At 40.1% G+C, this 17,805-nt stretch overlaps 1 protein-coding gene across 1 annotated transcript in view; it reads right to left on the bottom strand.

The window, feature by feature from the left end:
- Positions 1 to 17,805, bottom strand: part of LOC144685073 (serine/threonine-protein kinase BRSK2-like) — a 383,048-nt gene that overhangs the window by 196,335 nt on the left and 168,908 nt on the right. Inside the window, exon 3 of the mRNA XM_078549609.1 lies at positions 4,669 to 4,785. Within this exon, the coding sequence (XP_078405735.1) occupies positions 4,669 to 4,785 (117 nt within the window). The remainder of the gene's footprint in view (positions 1 to 4,668; positions 4,786 to 17,805) is intronic.

Here is a 17,805-nt window from a genome sequence, read left to right on the forward strand (position 1 = left end):
TAAATGATCCCCCAGCTCTCCTGAGAATGCTGTCAGTAACCTGACAAGTGCATGGCCAGATGGCACCTTGTATGGCATCACATAGGCCCCCTGTAGCTGCTGGGAAGTTGCTGATGGCATTGAAGTTTTGTCTGGTGGCAACTTTCACAACCACAGATAGAGCTGTTTGGACAGTTGATCTTGGCTTTAGGTCTTCATGAACAAAGTTGTTACCTCCCGTCTAGAGTTTCTTTCATGAATACACTCTTCTCACTCAGAGCTGCTCTGTGAGATCTTCAGAAGGCCTGTGTTGCCTGTAAACTCTTTGGGGAGCATAGTATTTTCAGGGTGCAACCCCCTGAAATTTTTGCCTCACTCTCCTTTTCTCCACCCTGTACTGCACCTCTGCCTGTAGAAGACAAGGATTGTCCTTGTGTTGTCACAGAACTTTTACTTTGAGTGGAAGCAAAAATGTTCAAGTGCTCTTTCAACCCTCAAGCTCTGAGAAACAAGGCCAGCTCTGTACAGGTGCATGTCAAAAAAGAAAACTGCTCCCAAACAGCTTTTCAAACACAAGCAATTACTGTTAAAACTTCTCCAGGCTACAAACTGGAAGCACTTCTGTCAGGATCAGCTGATGCTGCTATTGGCAACCCTCTTTGCTTTGTTCTTTGTTCTTGGTTCAGTGGAAATGCAAATCATGAGATTTCAGCCCGCTTTATGATATTTTCCCTCATTTGCATCTATTAAAACAAACTCCAGGCAATAATGTCACATGGACTAAAGCATCCTCAGAGCCAATCAAAGGTTATAAGGTGGAAATCTGGTTTAAGTAGGATTCGTCCCGTTTTCAGGCATGACAAAGTAGGTGTGCTTTTACAGTATTAATGTAAATTCAGGGCCTATATCCCTTAAGGTGACTTTTCAAAAAAAAAACATTTTTCTTCAAGACTTGTCTTTTCTCTTTTCAGATACAGGCAGACTTCATGTATACGTTCATTTTTCTGCTTTTATTTCACATTTCAGCATTTACGCTTTTCATGCCATTTTTGATGCCTTTATTTTCTAGAAATCAATTCTCTAGAACCGCGTTCTGCTGTAATCTTTCCAAACTTGGCTAATGTATGAGCAGGACAATCAGGGATTTAGCTGCATATTGTTATTACACATGACAGAATTTAACATGCAGTGCTCAATCTTTAGGGGGCCACAATGGATCAGATGGAAAGCAGCAATTTTCCCCAATCCTAACCCAATAGTATGGAGAGGCCACTTTCACAGTACAAAGAAGGCTAGGGCAGCCCTGCCTGTCTCTGAAAGCGGGAGAGGTACACTGAGATGTCAGGGGATGGGCTTTCAAGGTCTATCAAGCCAAATGCAAAATGGAGGAAAACTAGCCAAGTTGAGAACATCATAGCACATTTGCACCATCAGGGTATTTGAAGCTATGATAATTAATTCACATCTAGCACTGTCACAGACCTTCCAACTCAGGGTAGCAACCTAATTTTTGCACAGATAACTTTATTTCCTGTTTATAGGCTGCATCAAAGAGAATAAATGAAAGGTTTGTAACCACTCAGCAGCTTCTGAGTTACCACCTGTTTGATCATGCCTATCTCATTGGGCACTTAGCAGTATCTTCACCTTCATGACATTTTCCACAGATTGGAAGACCGTTTGTCATGGCAGAAAAACAGTTTTTAAAAAAAAAGCTAACAAAAGCTGTGCACACAATTTGTCATTGATGATCTAGTGTTCAAGTTAAAGGAAAGTAAGATTTTCAGCCATTGGTGAGATCAGAAACACTGCTGAACTCTCCACCAACTGATCATTTCTCGATGCAGTTCTTGTGCACCCTATATTTTTGTGCATGGCATGTAATCTTGATGGTTATGACGTTACAGTTTTATATCACGGCTCATTTATCAATCATTTTCGAAGCACTGAAGGGATAGTCTCTCAATTTACCCAGACTGCACAAACACCAGTGAGAGTTTTTGTGAGGCAAGTTAAAAGAAAACTTTATTAATAGCAAGCATGGTTACTAAGTAGCTTACTATACAAGAACAAAACTGAAATACTATACACCCTGATTTTTGGTAATTGTGCTCATTTTATTGATGCAACGAACTGGAAGAAACCAGAGTTGAAAGAATCCTCCCTTTGTGAATAACTTAATCATTATAGTAATATTGTAGCTTGATGCTTTTCATCTCTGCCAGCTGGGTTAGCACAGGATCATGTGGCTACAGACTCCCTCTAATCTGTTGGTTGTACATTAAATTAATTCCTAGGGAGTAAATGCACAACACAAAATTGTGTGCAATTTGACACTAATTTTCATCAAAGAGATACACACAATAACTTATTGTGAAAATGTAACAATGAGGCATGTTGGCAGGGTACAGTGTTAGCAGATTTACTGTGCAACTAACTAATATCTTACCAGACCCACGAGTGCTAGGTTTTGACACTAAATGCCTATAGCATTAATTCCTCACCAGCAATATCCCTCACTGTGAGCACAAAGTTTAATGAAAATAAAATGGAAATGTGTCACATGGGTGTTTCAAAAAGATAAAATTAAAATGTACAGATCTATCGAGTCACTTGTGTGGACCTGCATCAAGGAACTATTAGGAGTGAGATTTATGATCAAACACTGACAGATTTCACATTCATTGAAACATATGGTGTTCCCTTTTAGGGATGAATTACTTGAAAGAAGATCACATTTGAAACCAAAATGAATGTGACTGGGATTTTATGACCATTCATGTTTTGCAGTGACATTGTATATTTGTGAGGTAACTCCTGCATTTGTCAAATAATAGCTCTGCTTGTCTCCTTTCAGAAGGCTTGCTATTGATTTCATTGCTTTTCTCCAAAGGTCTTCTACAATTGTCTGAAATAAGCTTTTAGATTTTGGATTTCAACTAAAGACTTCTGAGTGAGGGGCTAAACAATATTAGGTAATCTTGATGAATTGCTTAACTTATTCAGATGTTGACAGTGAATTGCCAAAGTTTTGTGTTCATTAACTCATCTTCTATTTAGCCTTGGTCTAATTTTCAACTATGTGGTAACATTGAATAACCTGTTGCCTAGGTGCGAAAATTATTTTGTTCATTTATAATTTTAAGGAAAAAACATTGTAGCTACATGGCTTATTCACATGCATGGCTAAAAAATAATTTAATGAAAAGACTATACTTACAGATGGTTCAATAATGGCATTGTGCCCAAAGGCACTGCCTGCTGTAGCTACAAGCCATATAGAGCAGAAGGCTATGCTGAATTAGCTGGTCTCAGTTTTGGACAGCAATGACAGTACAACACAATCGATCAGCGCCCTTGACTTAGGATGGAAGTATCAGATACAATTCCTGCATTTGATTGCCTTTTAGTGACCACTGCTGGAAAGTGCACATGGGGGCATTGGATGAAGGACAGAATTGCAATCAGCTGTGATGCCTCCCATGATTGAATGGCCTGCTGTTACTCACAGTTTAGGCATACACATGAGGAATCGTCACTTGGATGAGGTGACAGGAGATTTACCATGCAACTAACCAATGTTTTATCAGACCTAGCAGTGCTGGATTCTGACACTATGTGCCTATAGTATTAACTCCGCACCAGCATGAGGTGCCAGAGAGCTGCTGGCAGCAGTATAACTATACCCCACGCAAGAGTCAGTAACGCTGGGAGCGATGGGGAGAACATTGTACAGAAAAATAACAGTAAGTAATAAAAAAGATATTTAGAGTTTCATAATAATAAAAAAATTCTGACATTTCCCCACCTGATTTTTGACACTAGTGTTGTACAAATTCAAGATACTGGCGGCAGGAATTCCCTTTTGTGGCAGGAAGTTTAAAGCCAGCAGTACTTGCTGGTCATCTGGTAGAATTCTGGAATTAGTTTTTGTATGGGAAGTAATGAGCATCCTCCATGTATTCTGCTGTCACTACACCCAACTGGAGTGTAGCACACAAACGCAAGCAAGATGGTAATCAAACAACAATTTCATTATGTCATTTTCTTTTTACATACTGTAACTTTCAAGGTGACTAATATCGAAGGGGATTTAAAAAAAATGTCTTACATCTCTTCTTTGATGACTCCACACTTTCCTGTAACTTTGAAATTGCAAGGGTACCACAGTCTCTCTGGTTATTCATTGAGATGGATTAAGATACATTCCACAGTGAAAAATTATTTCATACAATGTTGTCATTGGATGATAATAGCCTCATATATTTTGCTGAGTTGCCATTTGTTGTTGTCAATGCAATAAAGAGTTACTTGTCTGACACAGTGTAGGTGAATTATTACTATCACCATTGTTTGAATTAAAGGCAACAGCAAATGTTGTTTGTAATAGTTAAATGCTGCCAAAAAAACTGAGCTTTTTCAAAATCTAAATCAAGATAAATGGGAGTTCATAAAAACAAACCTTTTGAGGTTTGACACTATCTCAGTAAATCATAATACATTCTGCTCTGAGTTATAACACACACCAAATAAATAGATTAGTTTTCAAAGATTTTGCTTTCACATTTATGCTTGCTATTTGCATTGAAATGAATAATGCATCTGATATGAACAAATTAAACTTCCGAAGCAGTCAATTATTAAAACATATTTTGTTTCCTTGATTACACTGGCAAAATGAGAACTTACCCGCAGCTGGTTTCTAACAAGCTGTCGCCGACCTGCAGTGAAGCCATCCCAAAGTCTGCTATTCTGATGTTATTTTTTTCATCCAACAATAAATTTTCTGGTTTCAAGTCCCTGTGGCTGTAGGAAAAAGACAAGGTGAGAATTACTAAGGGTTACCTTCACAACCTCTATTTAAGTGGAAAGAACCAAGGTAAACTTGATTTGCCTTCCAGTCTATTCCTGATCAAAGTATTTCACTTTCAATCACTATATGCTAAGTTTAGTCAGCTAAACCTACAACTGATGTCACGTCTAATGTGGGAAAAGCTCCACAAGAGAAATCCTTTGAAAAATGTAGGAAAAAGGAAAATGCTAGAAATATAGACAACAGGTCAGACAACATTTGAAACAGTATGTTGGTCAACTTTGTGCATCACATCATACATCGAAATCCAAGGCTCACATAAAGGGCTCCATTCAAAACATTAAGATATCTTTTTCTTTCAGATGTAGTGTACTTATAAATTCTGCACAGTTGCACTCATTTTATTGGTGTAAAGTAGACACAACAATGACAAATATAGCAAATGGTCCGAGCCCATTTTGCATGTGCATTTGGGCTACCGCCAAATTTGCCAGGTCCTTTTTATTTAAGGTGACCAAACAAAGATAAGTGCAGGCCTCACGTCAAAATTGAAATGAAGGCCCTGTATCCATTTCTGTCAGACAGGTTGAAGTTGGAATTCTGTGAGTTCCGACTAGTACATCACTCGACAGCAATCGAATCACCAATGTAACTGTCAGCATTGAACTCCCTAAAAATTCCCCTCCCCTCTGTGGAACCGGCTCTTGATCATGTCAATGAATATAGGGAAAAATAATTCACTTTCTATACTTATTATCCTTTGGTATGTTTTAATAGCCCCAGCTTTTCCTTTTCCATTTGATCACTGGAAATATACTAATAGAAATCCTTGCTACTTCTATTAATGTACCCTTCCATCCTAACCACATTTACTATTTTAGTTCTCCTGACCATTTTATTAACCTCTTTTATTTTTATAGTCACCTTGGACTCTCACAGTAGCTTTGTACTCTGGGAAAAATGTATTTTTCATCTTTATTTCCTCAGCCTTTCCCTCAGTTATGCCATTTCCCCAGTAGGATGTATCTGCTTTGTACTCTGTGTATGACATTTTTAAAACTTTCCTCCATGATTGCCTCCTCTCAATGTAACTACTTTACCTCACCCCTCATAATCTGCCATTCTAAAGTTGGACATGTTTGTTCTCTTTTCCATCATCAGCCAAACTCCAGACTTCGCCATATTGTGGTCAGCCTTGCCTAAGTCCTCTCTGACTCTGACCTGCTCTACCATTTCCTGATTGTTACACAAATATGTGTCTAGTTTTCGACTCAGAGCAATACAAGTTAACATACATATCAAGCTTCTATTTTGTAACATTGTATTTATACCACATATTGTAATACTGAATCATTGTTAATGTTTACTGAAATTAACTTGTCACATTGTCCCTGATCATCCAACATAATTATTACCTCTGCCACTTGGACGTAATGTTCTCGACCCTGTTTTTTAGTCTGTTTGTCTGTAAACCATATACCTCAAAAACTAATGGATGGATTTCAATGAAAAATGGTACACAGATAGGGTATTGGATAAGAAGGAGCTGATTAGTCTTTGGCAAAGATGCAAATCTGATCTGAATCCTGTAATTTTTTTAAGGATCCATTAGCATTGGGAGATAGGACAAACCGACTTTTTTAAAGAATGGTGTGGGTTGTTTTATTTAGAATGTTGTCAATTGTTTTAGAATGTTGTGGATTGTCTCAACAGCTGTGGTGAAATTTGCCACAGCTGATTTTGTCAAAATATGAGCAGAGTTTTCAGAGTAGGTTGTTGGATGTGGATTAGCCTGAAGCCTCCTCAGTGAGATGGAGGCTCTTAATAAAAATATTTCTTTTTTCAGCTTTGCAGTTACAAAGCATCAACCAGACAGGAAAAAAAAAATTCAAGGCAGAGCTGCATAATTGTAATGACATTGAGTTTAACACAGAGTGGTGGAGGTATGTATTCTACTGAGTGCCCCCTTCATCTGTTAACCATATAAACAAAGATTGATTTTGTCAAAGCTTCTTTGGAGACTGCTTCATTAAAATAAAAACAAAGCTTATTTGTGGTTACTTAAGAAATTCTCTTAGGTGATTAAACATTTGAAAATCAAGCTTAAACAGGAGAAAGTAAGTAATGTTTAAGATGTTGTTTAATTCTAAGAAACTTCTCCACATTTCTGCCCATGAAGAATTATTACAGCCGTTAATTCTTTAGTGGACTTTCTGTGCTGTATATTTCCCAATATTGACAGGTTCTCTAGGATTTGGCTTTGTTTTCTGTGTTCTTTTAATTGTAAAGACATAATTAATCAAAGTTCAGTGCGATTCTGTGCACACAATCTTTTCAGATTCCACATTCTATCAGAAGTGCAAAACCAGCTGAAATAGTCTTCCCAATGGATGTATATCTGTTCTGAATAATAATGGAAGAGGAAGAAGAGCAGCAGAAATAAGAGGCTCTTAAGGCACATAGTAGAAGGCAACAATCTGTTCACTATTGGTCACATTGCATTTGCACTTATTTTACACTGGGTTTTACAATCTAGTAGAATTGGATTCTGTGCTTTTAGTGTGTAGTAAACAGCCACAGTTTTAATGGTTTAATGTAACGTAGTCAACTCCAGATCTAAAATACTTGCTTTTAGATCTTTTTATGTTTGGCATATTATTGATTTTAATTGCTATCATTCTTTAGTCTTTCCAAAAGACTGTGGTTGTCCTTGCTCCATGTGGCTTTTCCAACTGCAAGGATTAGCATCAATAACACCAGAAGATTAAATCAAGAGACTGCCGTGGACCACTACTGTGGACAACAGAGTATCTTACATAAAATTTAAAACAGATTCATTGCTGTGAAGCAGCTGGAGCATGTTAATCTCAAGTGACTTCAGCATAGACATTAAAAAAATTGAAAAAATACTAAAGTTTTAAACAATATATGACAGCATCAGGGGATGAGAGAAGCAGGGTCAGATAGGATACTGGTCCAATGCAAATGTGAAGTACTGAAGGGTGCAATAAAGAATGATCTTCAAGATGGATTAAATGCATTTATTTTCATACTTGACAGAATTAATTGTGTTTCATTTACAACATAAACATGTCATAATTCCTTTCAAGGTGGCTCTGCATACTGTCTTCAATTTAGGCAGGCATCATTCAGATTGAGCACATCAGAACAAAATGACTGGTCTCCAATGAAGTGAGAAAGAAAGAAAAAGATATCAGCATGTCCACTCATCTTCCACTCATTTGCATAACCAAGCAATACTACATTCAATAAACTCCACCATAAGTAAATTTAACACAGCATCACCCATCGCCAAATATGATACACATGGGCAGTACACACCCAATAGTTAACTATTTATTTCAAATGTGGACAACTACAAAAGAACCAATCATCAACAAATCTAAGCCATCTATTTTACAACAATATAAAACTTTCTAAAAAGCAAGGATGCCTTCACTAAGACAAGAACAGAGACTTGTAGAAATCATTCCAGGTCTTTAAAATGTATGCGCAGCTGAACAGAAATTGCTATTACTGACACAAGACAATTATGTAAACTCTGCAGAGTCCACATGCTTTCTGAACACCTGCCTCAAAACTGAATGAAGATAGTGTTGGGTATAGCAGAAGAAGGTGACCAGGAAACAGATGCCTGTGTTTCCAGCTGCAATGACAGCTCTAGCGACAGTGTTTGATTTTTCATGGACTCGTTGATATTGGCACTGCTGCAGCTGCAGTACCTGCTGGCATTATCTCAGAGACACACTTGAGAGTCACATAGGGAGCCTTTTCCACCAACTGTTCTGACAATGAGCAACCTTTCCCTTAAGCAGGTGCATCAATTAATAAAATAACATTTGTGTTAGTCTTTGAAGAAACAACTTCAAGATTGTGCAGCTACTGGAACAAAGCATTTAAGTTATTGGACCCTTGCTTCTTTATCCAAGTTCCTATGGTTGAAGCCATTAGCCATCCGAAGGCTATCCAAACTGAGTGGTCATAAACGTTTTTGGTCAGCATCAGCTATAAGAGGATCAGTATCTCTGTGGCATAAAGCCTTTCAAGTCAACATGATTGAGTGAAGTACTGCCACTATTTCTGCAATCTGATTAAAGTTTTCAGCAGAAAGGAACATGTCTGGTGGCATTTCAGATCAATAACAGTTTTCTAAATGGAGATTTTCAGAACAGCCATACACTGCAACATAGAAGGCCGGGCATTCTGCTATTCCCTGCAATCCAGATTCAATTTTTGTTCTTCTTCACACTCTTCTCTGCACTCTCTCTTATTAGAAGATGAATATCATCATGTGTCAGTTTACTGCTGCCGGTTGTTGTACTGACTGGTTTTTGAGCCCATCATCTTAATCAAAGCTGCATTCTGCTCCACAGTCCTCAACATATTTGCTTTCATCAATGTCACCATTGTCATATTCAGTTTGATGTTCTTCACCTTTGGAATTGAACTGATTGTGTAAATTAGGAATGGGATAGGGAAACAGATCCAGACTTGACCTTGTTGTATAATATATATATATATGAAAAAATAAAATCACATATTAAAACCAGCAACATTTCTAATGGGCTATAAGGAAAACAAATCTGATCCCTACATTGGAAGATGAATTTAATCCCTAGGTTGGGAGATTGGGATGATCAGTTGAACAATCAGCTGCTTTTTGTTCCACAATTTAGGTGCTGGCAGCACTGCTGTGGGGTACAGACACAAAGTCACTCTCATAATGCTTACCAGAACTTCATCAGCAATTCATTCCACAGTCTAATGGTGCAGAAACTTAACTGCAGCAACCATATAAATACTGTGGCCATAAAAGCAGGCCCAGAGGCTAGGAATTCTACGGAGAGTAACTCACCTCCTGACTCCCTAAAGCTTGTCCACCATCCACAAGCATCTTTAACAGCACCTTCCAAACTCATGACCACTACCATCTAGAAGGGCAAGAGCAGCAGACACATGGGAACACCACCACCTGGAAGCTCCACTCTAAGCCACTAACCATCCTGACTTGGAAATACATCGCAGTTCCTTCACTGTTGCTGGGTCAAAATCCTGGAACTCCCTCCCTAACAACACTTGTGGGTGTACCGACACCACATGACTGCAACGGTCCAAGAAGGCAGCTCACCACCACCTTCTCAAGGGCAATTAGGGATAGGAAATAAATGTGGGCCTACCCACCAATGCTCACATCCCACAAATGAATTTTTAAAAGTCATGGCATGATGAAAGGAAAACCTGCAAATGTCAGAAATCTGAATGACAATTTGCACCTGAAACATTAACCTGCATTTTCTCTCTGTAGATGCTGATAGACTTGTTGCATGTTTCCAGCATTTCTTTGTTTGTATTTTATGAAGGTCATTCACACACTAATTCTAGCATGTTACCAACATGTACAGCTGTGCAAATAGGGAGTGGGATCACTATACCCAAACTGCAATGATCACTATAAGCACGTGAAATTATAGCATATCATATGAGCTGTAGTTTTGGAAAGCTGATTTTGACCATTATAAGTGACTAATCACTGGAAATGGAAATATCAAGTGATATTGGCTGGGAAAGTGGAGATGATGTTGACGTTCAGCAATGATCTTAATAAATGGGCCATATGGCTTAACCCTGCTTCGAAAAGGGAGTCAAAGGTTGTGAGGGTATAGTATATTGAAAGATCTAAGCATTTTGTTATATTGTCCTCTCTGTTGGGAGGTGTAAATAAAAATGGCTGCTTACAGTGAGCTCACATGGTGAGTTTCTCTCAGTGTAATACCTAACAGAAAGCTGACCATGAGGCTGGGATATAATTCTTTTCTACACTTCATCTGAGAAATTAAAGACTGAAGAGCATTGTAACACACTTTTTGGAACTTCTAAAGTTGCTTTTGGGGAAGTTTGGAAGATTTGAAAGATTGCTCCGCGTACATGTCATATTCAGGTAAACACAGTGAGTCAGTGCAGTATGCAATTGAAAAAGATAGCACTGAAGACATATTTAAGATCATAAGATCATAATAAATAGGAGCAGGAGTAGGCCATTTGGCCCACTGCGCTTACTCTGCCATTCAGTAAGATCATGGCTGGCCTGATTATGGCCATAACTTCACTTTCCAGCCTGCCCCTATAACCCTTTGACTCTCTTGTCGATCAAAAATCTGTCTAACTCAGCCTTGGATATATTCAATGACACAGCCTCCACTGCTCTCTGTGGAAGAGAATTCCAAAGACAAACAACCCTCTGAGAGAAGAAATTCCTCATCTCCACCTTAAATGGGAGACCCCTTATTTTTAAACTGTGCCCCTAGTTCAAGATTCCCCCATGAGGGGAAACAACACCCCAGCACCTACCCTGTCAAGCCCCCTCAGAATCTTGTGTGTCAATAAGATCATCTCTCATTCTTTTAAACTCCAATGAGTACAGGCCAAACCTGCTCAACCTTCCTCATAAGACAACCCTTTCATCCTGGGGATCAGCCTAGTGAACCTCCTCTGAACTGCTTCCCATGCAAGTATATCCCTCCTTAAGTAGGGAGACCAAAACTGCACACAGTATTCTAGATGTGGTCTCATCAATGTCCTGTACAGTTGGAGCAAGACTTTCCTACTTTATTACTGCATGCCCCTTGCAATAAAGATCAACATTCTACTTGCTTTCCTAATTACTTGTTGTACCTGCTTACTAACTTTTTCTAATTCATGTACAAGGACACCCAGATCCCCCTGTACTGCAGAATTCTACAGTCCCTCTTCATTTAAATAATATTCTGCTTTTCTAGCCTTCCTGCTAAAGTGGACAACCTCACATTTTCCAACATTGTATTCCATCTGCCAATTTCTTCCCCACTCACTTAACCTATCTGCAACCCTGTGCAGACCCTTTGTATCTTCCTCACAACTTGCTTTCCTACTAATTTTTGTATTAACAACAAATTAGGCTACAATAGTTTGGGAGCAATGGGGGAATTCAACCTTAACAAAGACGACTGGTGCAATTACGAATGAAAGTTACACAATTGTTTGAAAGCGAATAATGGAGCTCAGGATAAAGTAAATGTTTTCTTCACCATGATTGGGCCAGATACTTTTGAAGTGATGCCTAACCACCAACGCCTCCAGTGTTATGGTCTATTCTGAAATTAATGAGATCTTGAACTCATATTATGACATGGTTAAGAATGAAATTGCACTGATCAGAGTTGCATTCTGTGAGGAAGTAGTTGCCAAATGAGATTGTTGTAGATTACATTCTTGAATTAAAGAAACTCCCTCATCACTGTGGATATAGTACGACCATTCGTATGAGGCTTAAAGAACAATAAAATCCTGGCCAAGCTTTTGAGAAAAGGCAATAAGCTGATGTGGAAGGAGGCCTGCATGTGACCACAGCCATGGAAATAGCAGAAAGAGAGCTGCGATTGTAAGGGAGTTCTTTCCCTGAGCCGGCAGCGAGATCCAGGTCTCAGCAGCCAAGTTCATAGACTTAGAGTTAGAAATTTAATGCTGCTATTGCCATGGTAGCCACCAACCATTTAAATTTCACCACACCCCCTCACACAACCCCCAACACCTTTCCAGTCCATGTACTATGTCTGTGGGAATGTCAATCATATCCAGATGGCATGCAAGAGTAGAGGAAACAGCAAAACTCCAGGTCGCAGCCATGCACCAGGGTGAGATTGTGGTAGATCTAAAGCCAGCTTGGGAGTCAAGTTATCAAGTAGCAAGGTCAAAAGTTGTACATAGAGAACAAGAGAAATAGCATGTGGAAGATGACAGGGATTGGGCTGAAGATAAAATTCCAGTGCCCACAGTAGAAATGAAAGTCAGAGACTCACAACTTACTTTCATCGTTGATGTAGCTGCAGCCTTGTCTGTTATCTCAGAAGGAGAGTACAAGAAGCTCCTATGTCACATTCCCTTCTGCAAAACTGATGTGGAACTTACTCGTTATTCCAATAGCTGTATTCTAGTGTTAGGTGAATTAGTGTGAGGGTGGAATACGATGATGCATCCTATCACTTGTCATTGGTAGTTTTAGGAGGGAGAAAAGTCTCCCAAATGGGTAGATATTGACTGAAGAAGATACTGAGCTGAGTTATTTACAGTAGGGATCAGTAAGAGTACATTTGGCATTAAGGAAGTTCTAAGAGACCACAAAGTGATATTTGAGCAAGGACCACCAAATGATAAAATTAGGCATCACAAAGCTAAGGTCAAGTTAAGGATAATGTACAGGATAATGCAAGGCTAGAGCTAGTGCAGTAATGAAAGAGCTGGCTATATTAGAAAGACCATAGCAAAACACAAAAAAATAACATGTGCAACAAATACATGTCAATTTCTTTGAAGTGGAAGGGAAAGAGTACCTTGCTTTGGTCAATAGCTATAGCAAGTGGATAAATGTTGAGTCTATACCCAATACCACAAGTTCCAAAACTACTGAAGCTTGGAGAAGTTGGTTTGCAAGTTATGGGTTGCCAGAGATGTTGGTGTCAGATAATGGCCACAATTTACATCAGAAGAGTTTGAAATATATCTTAGTAAGAATGAAGTCAAACACAATCTAATATCATCATATCACCCAGCATCAAATGGTACTACAGAACGAAATGTACAGATTGTGAAGATAGCTTTGCAGAAGTATTTGCTAGGTGACAAGCTAGACAGTAATTCCCATGTTTCTTTTTGACACAGGCTGGACAATTTTCTGTTCTCTGATAGGATAACTCTACAGTTGACAATAGGTTGCTCACCTTACAAGTTAGCATTTAAACACTATTCTTGAGCAAGGTTTAGTTTGCCTAAGCCTGACATCAATAGCAAAGTAAGAGAAAGGCAAGACAAGGTGAAGGTGAGACATGATATGCAAGGCATGAAACTTAGAGAGCTCAGTGCTGGTCAGAAGGTCATGGTGAAAAATTACTGAGGTGATAAGCAGAAGTATGTGATTGGAGTTGTAAAGAGGCTAGGTACATCCACATATGTGGTGAAAATTGTAGAGAGACTCCATTAGTGTCATGTAGATCATTTACTTGAAAGAGGAAATCTGACAAAGGGAGAGCATGATAAACCTCCTACAGTCCAAATTCCCCTCTTATAGTGCAATGTGAATGTCAGAAAGAAAGAAAGTGGAAGTCAAAAATAAAGCAAAAGTCATAAAGAAAGTGAAAGTTTGACAGTGTCACAGAATCCATCAGAAGAGGAAAATGAGCCAGGGCTTTTGATTAAGATAAATCAATCAATGTTACAGTCCTAACCATTAAGTGGAGTTGGTAGTCAAAGTCAAGGTTCAGATTTGACACAGCCAGAGATGTTGAGAGAGCAGAGTCAAGCTAATGGAAATGGAAGGAGATATTCAGACAGCAAGAGAAAGGAGCCAGATAGGTTAATTGAAAGTATGTAGGAAGAAAGAAGAAATAAGTTGTTCCTTGTGTTACTTCTTTTCAAATGATGATATTTTAGTTAAAGACATACTGGTGCTAAGGAAAAACACAGTTTTATATGTAAATTACTCTGGTAGTATTGGTCATATATGTTTTGGCTGTGATTGAAATTATGTACATGTACCATTTTACATTTTAATGTATCAGTTTTTTTTTAATTGGGAAGGGAGTGTAGTATATTGCAAGATCTGAGCATTTTGATATATTGCCCTCTCTGCTGCCCTCTCTGTTGGGAGATGTAAATAAAGTTAGTACAACAATGGCTGTTTGCAACAAATCCACATGGTGACTTTCTTTCAGTGCAATAGACAACAGGGGGTAAGCAGGAAAGTGGAGTTAAGGCCACTTTTAGATCAGCCACAATGTTATTGAATGGCAGAGCAGGCTTGAGAGGCCAATTGGCCTATCCTGCTCCTATTTTTTATGTTCATATTCAAACTCAGCCTTTTTTCTTTGAAATCGATTATTTCCAGAACCATCTGGTAATTCAAATCACAGCCAGAATGATTAAATAAAATGATATATTTCATCCCATTTTATACTATGTATTTTTAAGTGATTTGAATCTTTTGAAGTCCAGTTTTTGCGTATAATTTATTAGTATTCAGTGTTGTTGTACTTGAAACATAAAATCACTTTATTTCAGTGATTGATATCAAACCGTTTCATGGCTCTGAGCATGCAGAGTATTTAAACAGTGGTAAAACTGATAAAATCTTGTAAGATGTACTGAGTATGAAAAACCCAATAATCTAGTATGCAATCAAACTCATTGATGTTGAGATCAGAAGGCATTAATATGTCAAGGATAAGGATTGCACTGATAGCTAGTAGAGGCAGCAAAAAATAGAATTCCCCATGAGTAAAACAGATAAATATATCTTACATACTCATAAAATTTTCAGGCTCATTTGGGGACCGAGAGTCAGCTCAGCTCTAGTCCCTCGCAGGCCTCAGTTAGCTGAGATCTCTCACCAATGTGCTTTGATCCCTTGCCAACTGTCCATCGGCATATCTCCTGATCTCGATCTTTGAGTACTGCTTTTCTTCAAAATCTTCTCCTGTTCCTTCTCCTTCAATCTTGATAGCTATTTCAACCCCTCCCATCCTGGTCCTGTCTTCTCTTCTCATTAGTCTGCAACCTCAGCGTTCCCACTGATGATTGCCCAGCGTGCTTTCTTCAGACCTGGTACTCAGCTGAAGTGCTCCTATGTGTTGACCCAAATCCTTCAACTGTGCCCCAAGATCCCCACCCCCTGAGGGTTACCATGCCTCCATTTAAAAGATGAAAAATAATCATAAAAAATGATTGTCGAATATTGTTTTTCAAAATTGACCCCTACTTCATCCCGACCCACGTGTTCCGAGACTGCACATGCCGGTCCGAGGCTGTTTACTCCTCCCTGGTCACAGCCACACCCCACTGTTAAGAGCCTTGAATTTCAGAGCAGGTTTCCTTGGGAAGTGAGAGGCAAAGGACAGTATGAGACATTATAAAGGGAAGTGAGGAAGTGTTTGGGAAAAACAGTGGGAGAAGTACTGTTACAAATATGAGGTTTATAAGACTATTATGTTTTGGAACTATCAGTGGAATCATTCCATATTTGCACTAAGTGCGGTTGCGGGTGGGAAAAAGGACGTTTTACCCGCTGGCCACAATGGCGGGTTTTCACGTTGTGTCGTCCCAATCCTGCCTCATTAATCATGCATTCCCGGGAAACACGCCATTTCGCTGGCGGGGGGCCTCCAACCCGCCCACCACGCCGTCACCTCACTGCTTCCTCACACCGGGCTCCATATTTAAGGTACAGCTGCACAGACACCTCTCAGTGTTTCCAGCCCAGGACCGTTGCACATAAGACATGGCCCCAGATGCAAGAAGACTGCAGCCTCCCGATTCAGTGACGCATTGGGATGCCTTCAGGACACTATTGGAGCTAGCTGTGATGTCCTCTACCCCTGCTCTGGCCGCAGGGGGCCCATCAGTATTACCACTCTGGCTTGGGAGGTGGTGGTAGTGGTGGTCAGTGCCAACACTACACAGAAGAGGTTCGCCATCCAGTGCAGAAAGAGGATGAATGATCTCATATGTGCCCCCAGGGTAAGACAACTATCTTGTCATTCTAAACTCACGCACTCACAAGGCCATCACATATTCATCTTACTCACTGCCAGCTCAAGGGGCATCACCACTTACTCTCTCACATCTCCATTTAGTCTCATCTCCCCTGGAGACTGCCTCCTCAGCCCACACCATCTTGAGGCCACTTGCACAGATCAACATGTGCCCCCACATACACCCTGGGATACTCCCATTCCCCAGTACAGCCCTTGCCTTGCAGCCTCTTCCTTTGCCTGAGGCCATTTCTTCTTCTTCTCCAAACAAGCCCTAGCCCTGAAGCCATTGAAAAGCCACCCCTGCCTTACAGCTGGTCTGGTAGGTAGAGACCTGCCCGAGAGCCCCCCTAAAAGTGATGTGGTGCTGTCTGTGAAGCCTGGTGCTGATGGCTATGAGTGCTGACTGAAGCAAGGTAGGCAAACAAGCCTCAAAGTCCCGAGTGAAGTGAAGATTGCCAGGTGCATGTTGCTTATGTACAGTTGTGAAACACTTTGGCATGAAATCACACCGATGAGCCCGGACGATCCAGCATTGGGGGATGATTCCAGTGAGCAGGGGATAATGAGATGCAGATGTATGAAAATTAAATTCCAGATGTCAAGCAGCAGGAAAGGCAGCTCACCATTGACAGGCAGCCTGGACAATCGCAAACTGGTTTCACGACGTCGTAAAACCGATTTTTGGCCTTCCCGCCATATTGTCCACTCATGCCCGCCATGAAACCCGACACCAATGGGCACAGAAAATTCCACCCTGTGCCTTTAATCTAAGGTGAAATAAAGGGGATCACGTGACCTGTTCTGAATTCTGCTGACAGTAAACTTGAGTGGTTTGACTTTTTTAATTCATTCACAGGATGTGGGCTTCGCTGGCTGGGCCAGCATTTATTGCCCATCCCTGGGTGTCCTTGAGAAGGTGATGGTGAGCTGCCTTCTTGGACCACTACAGTTCATGTGGTGTAGGTACACCCACAGTGCTGCCAGGGAGGAAGTTCCAGGATTTTGACCCAACTACAGTGAAGGAACAGGGATATATTTCCAATTCTGGACAGTGTGTGGCTTGGAGGGGAACTTCCAGGTGGTGGCGTTCACACGAGTCTGCTGCCTTCGTCCTTTCAGATGGTAGTGGTAGTGGGTTTGCTAAGTGCTGCCTAAGGAGCTATGGTGAATTTCTGCAGTGCATCTTGTAGATGGTACACATTGCTGCTACTGTGCGTCGGTGGTGGAGTGAATGTTGAAGGTGGTGGAGGGAGCACCAATCAAGTGGGATGCTTTGTCCTGGATGGTGTCAAGATTCTTGAGTGTTGTGGGAGCGGCACTCATCCAGGCAAGTGAAGAGTATTCCATCACACTTCTGACTTGTGTCTTGTAGATGATGGACAGGCTTTGGGGAGTCAGGAGGTAAGTTACTCGCCGCAGAATTCCTAATCT

This window comes from Cetorhinus maximus, chromosome 9, assembly GCF_964194155.1.
Source record: "Cetorhinus maximus chromosome 9, sCetMax3.hap1.1, whole genome shotgun sequence".
NCBI classification, from domain to species: domain Eukaryota; kingdom Metazoa; phylum Chordata; class Chondrichthyes; order Lamniformes; family Cetorhinidae; genus Cetorhinus; species Cetorhinus maximus.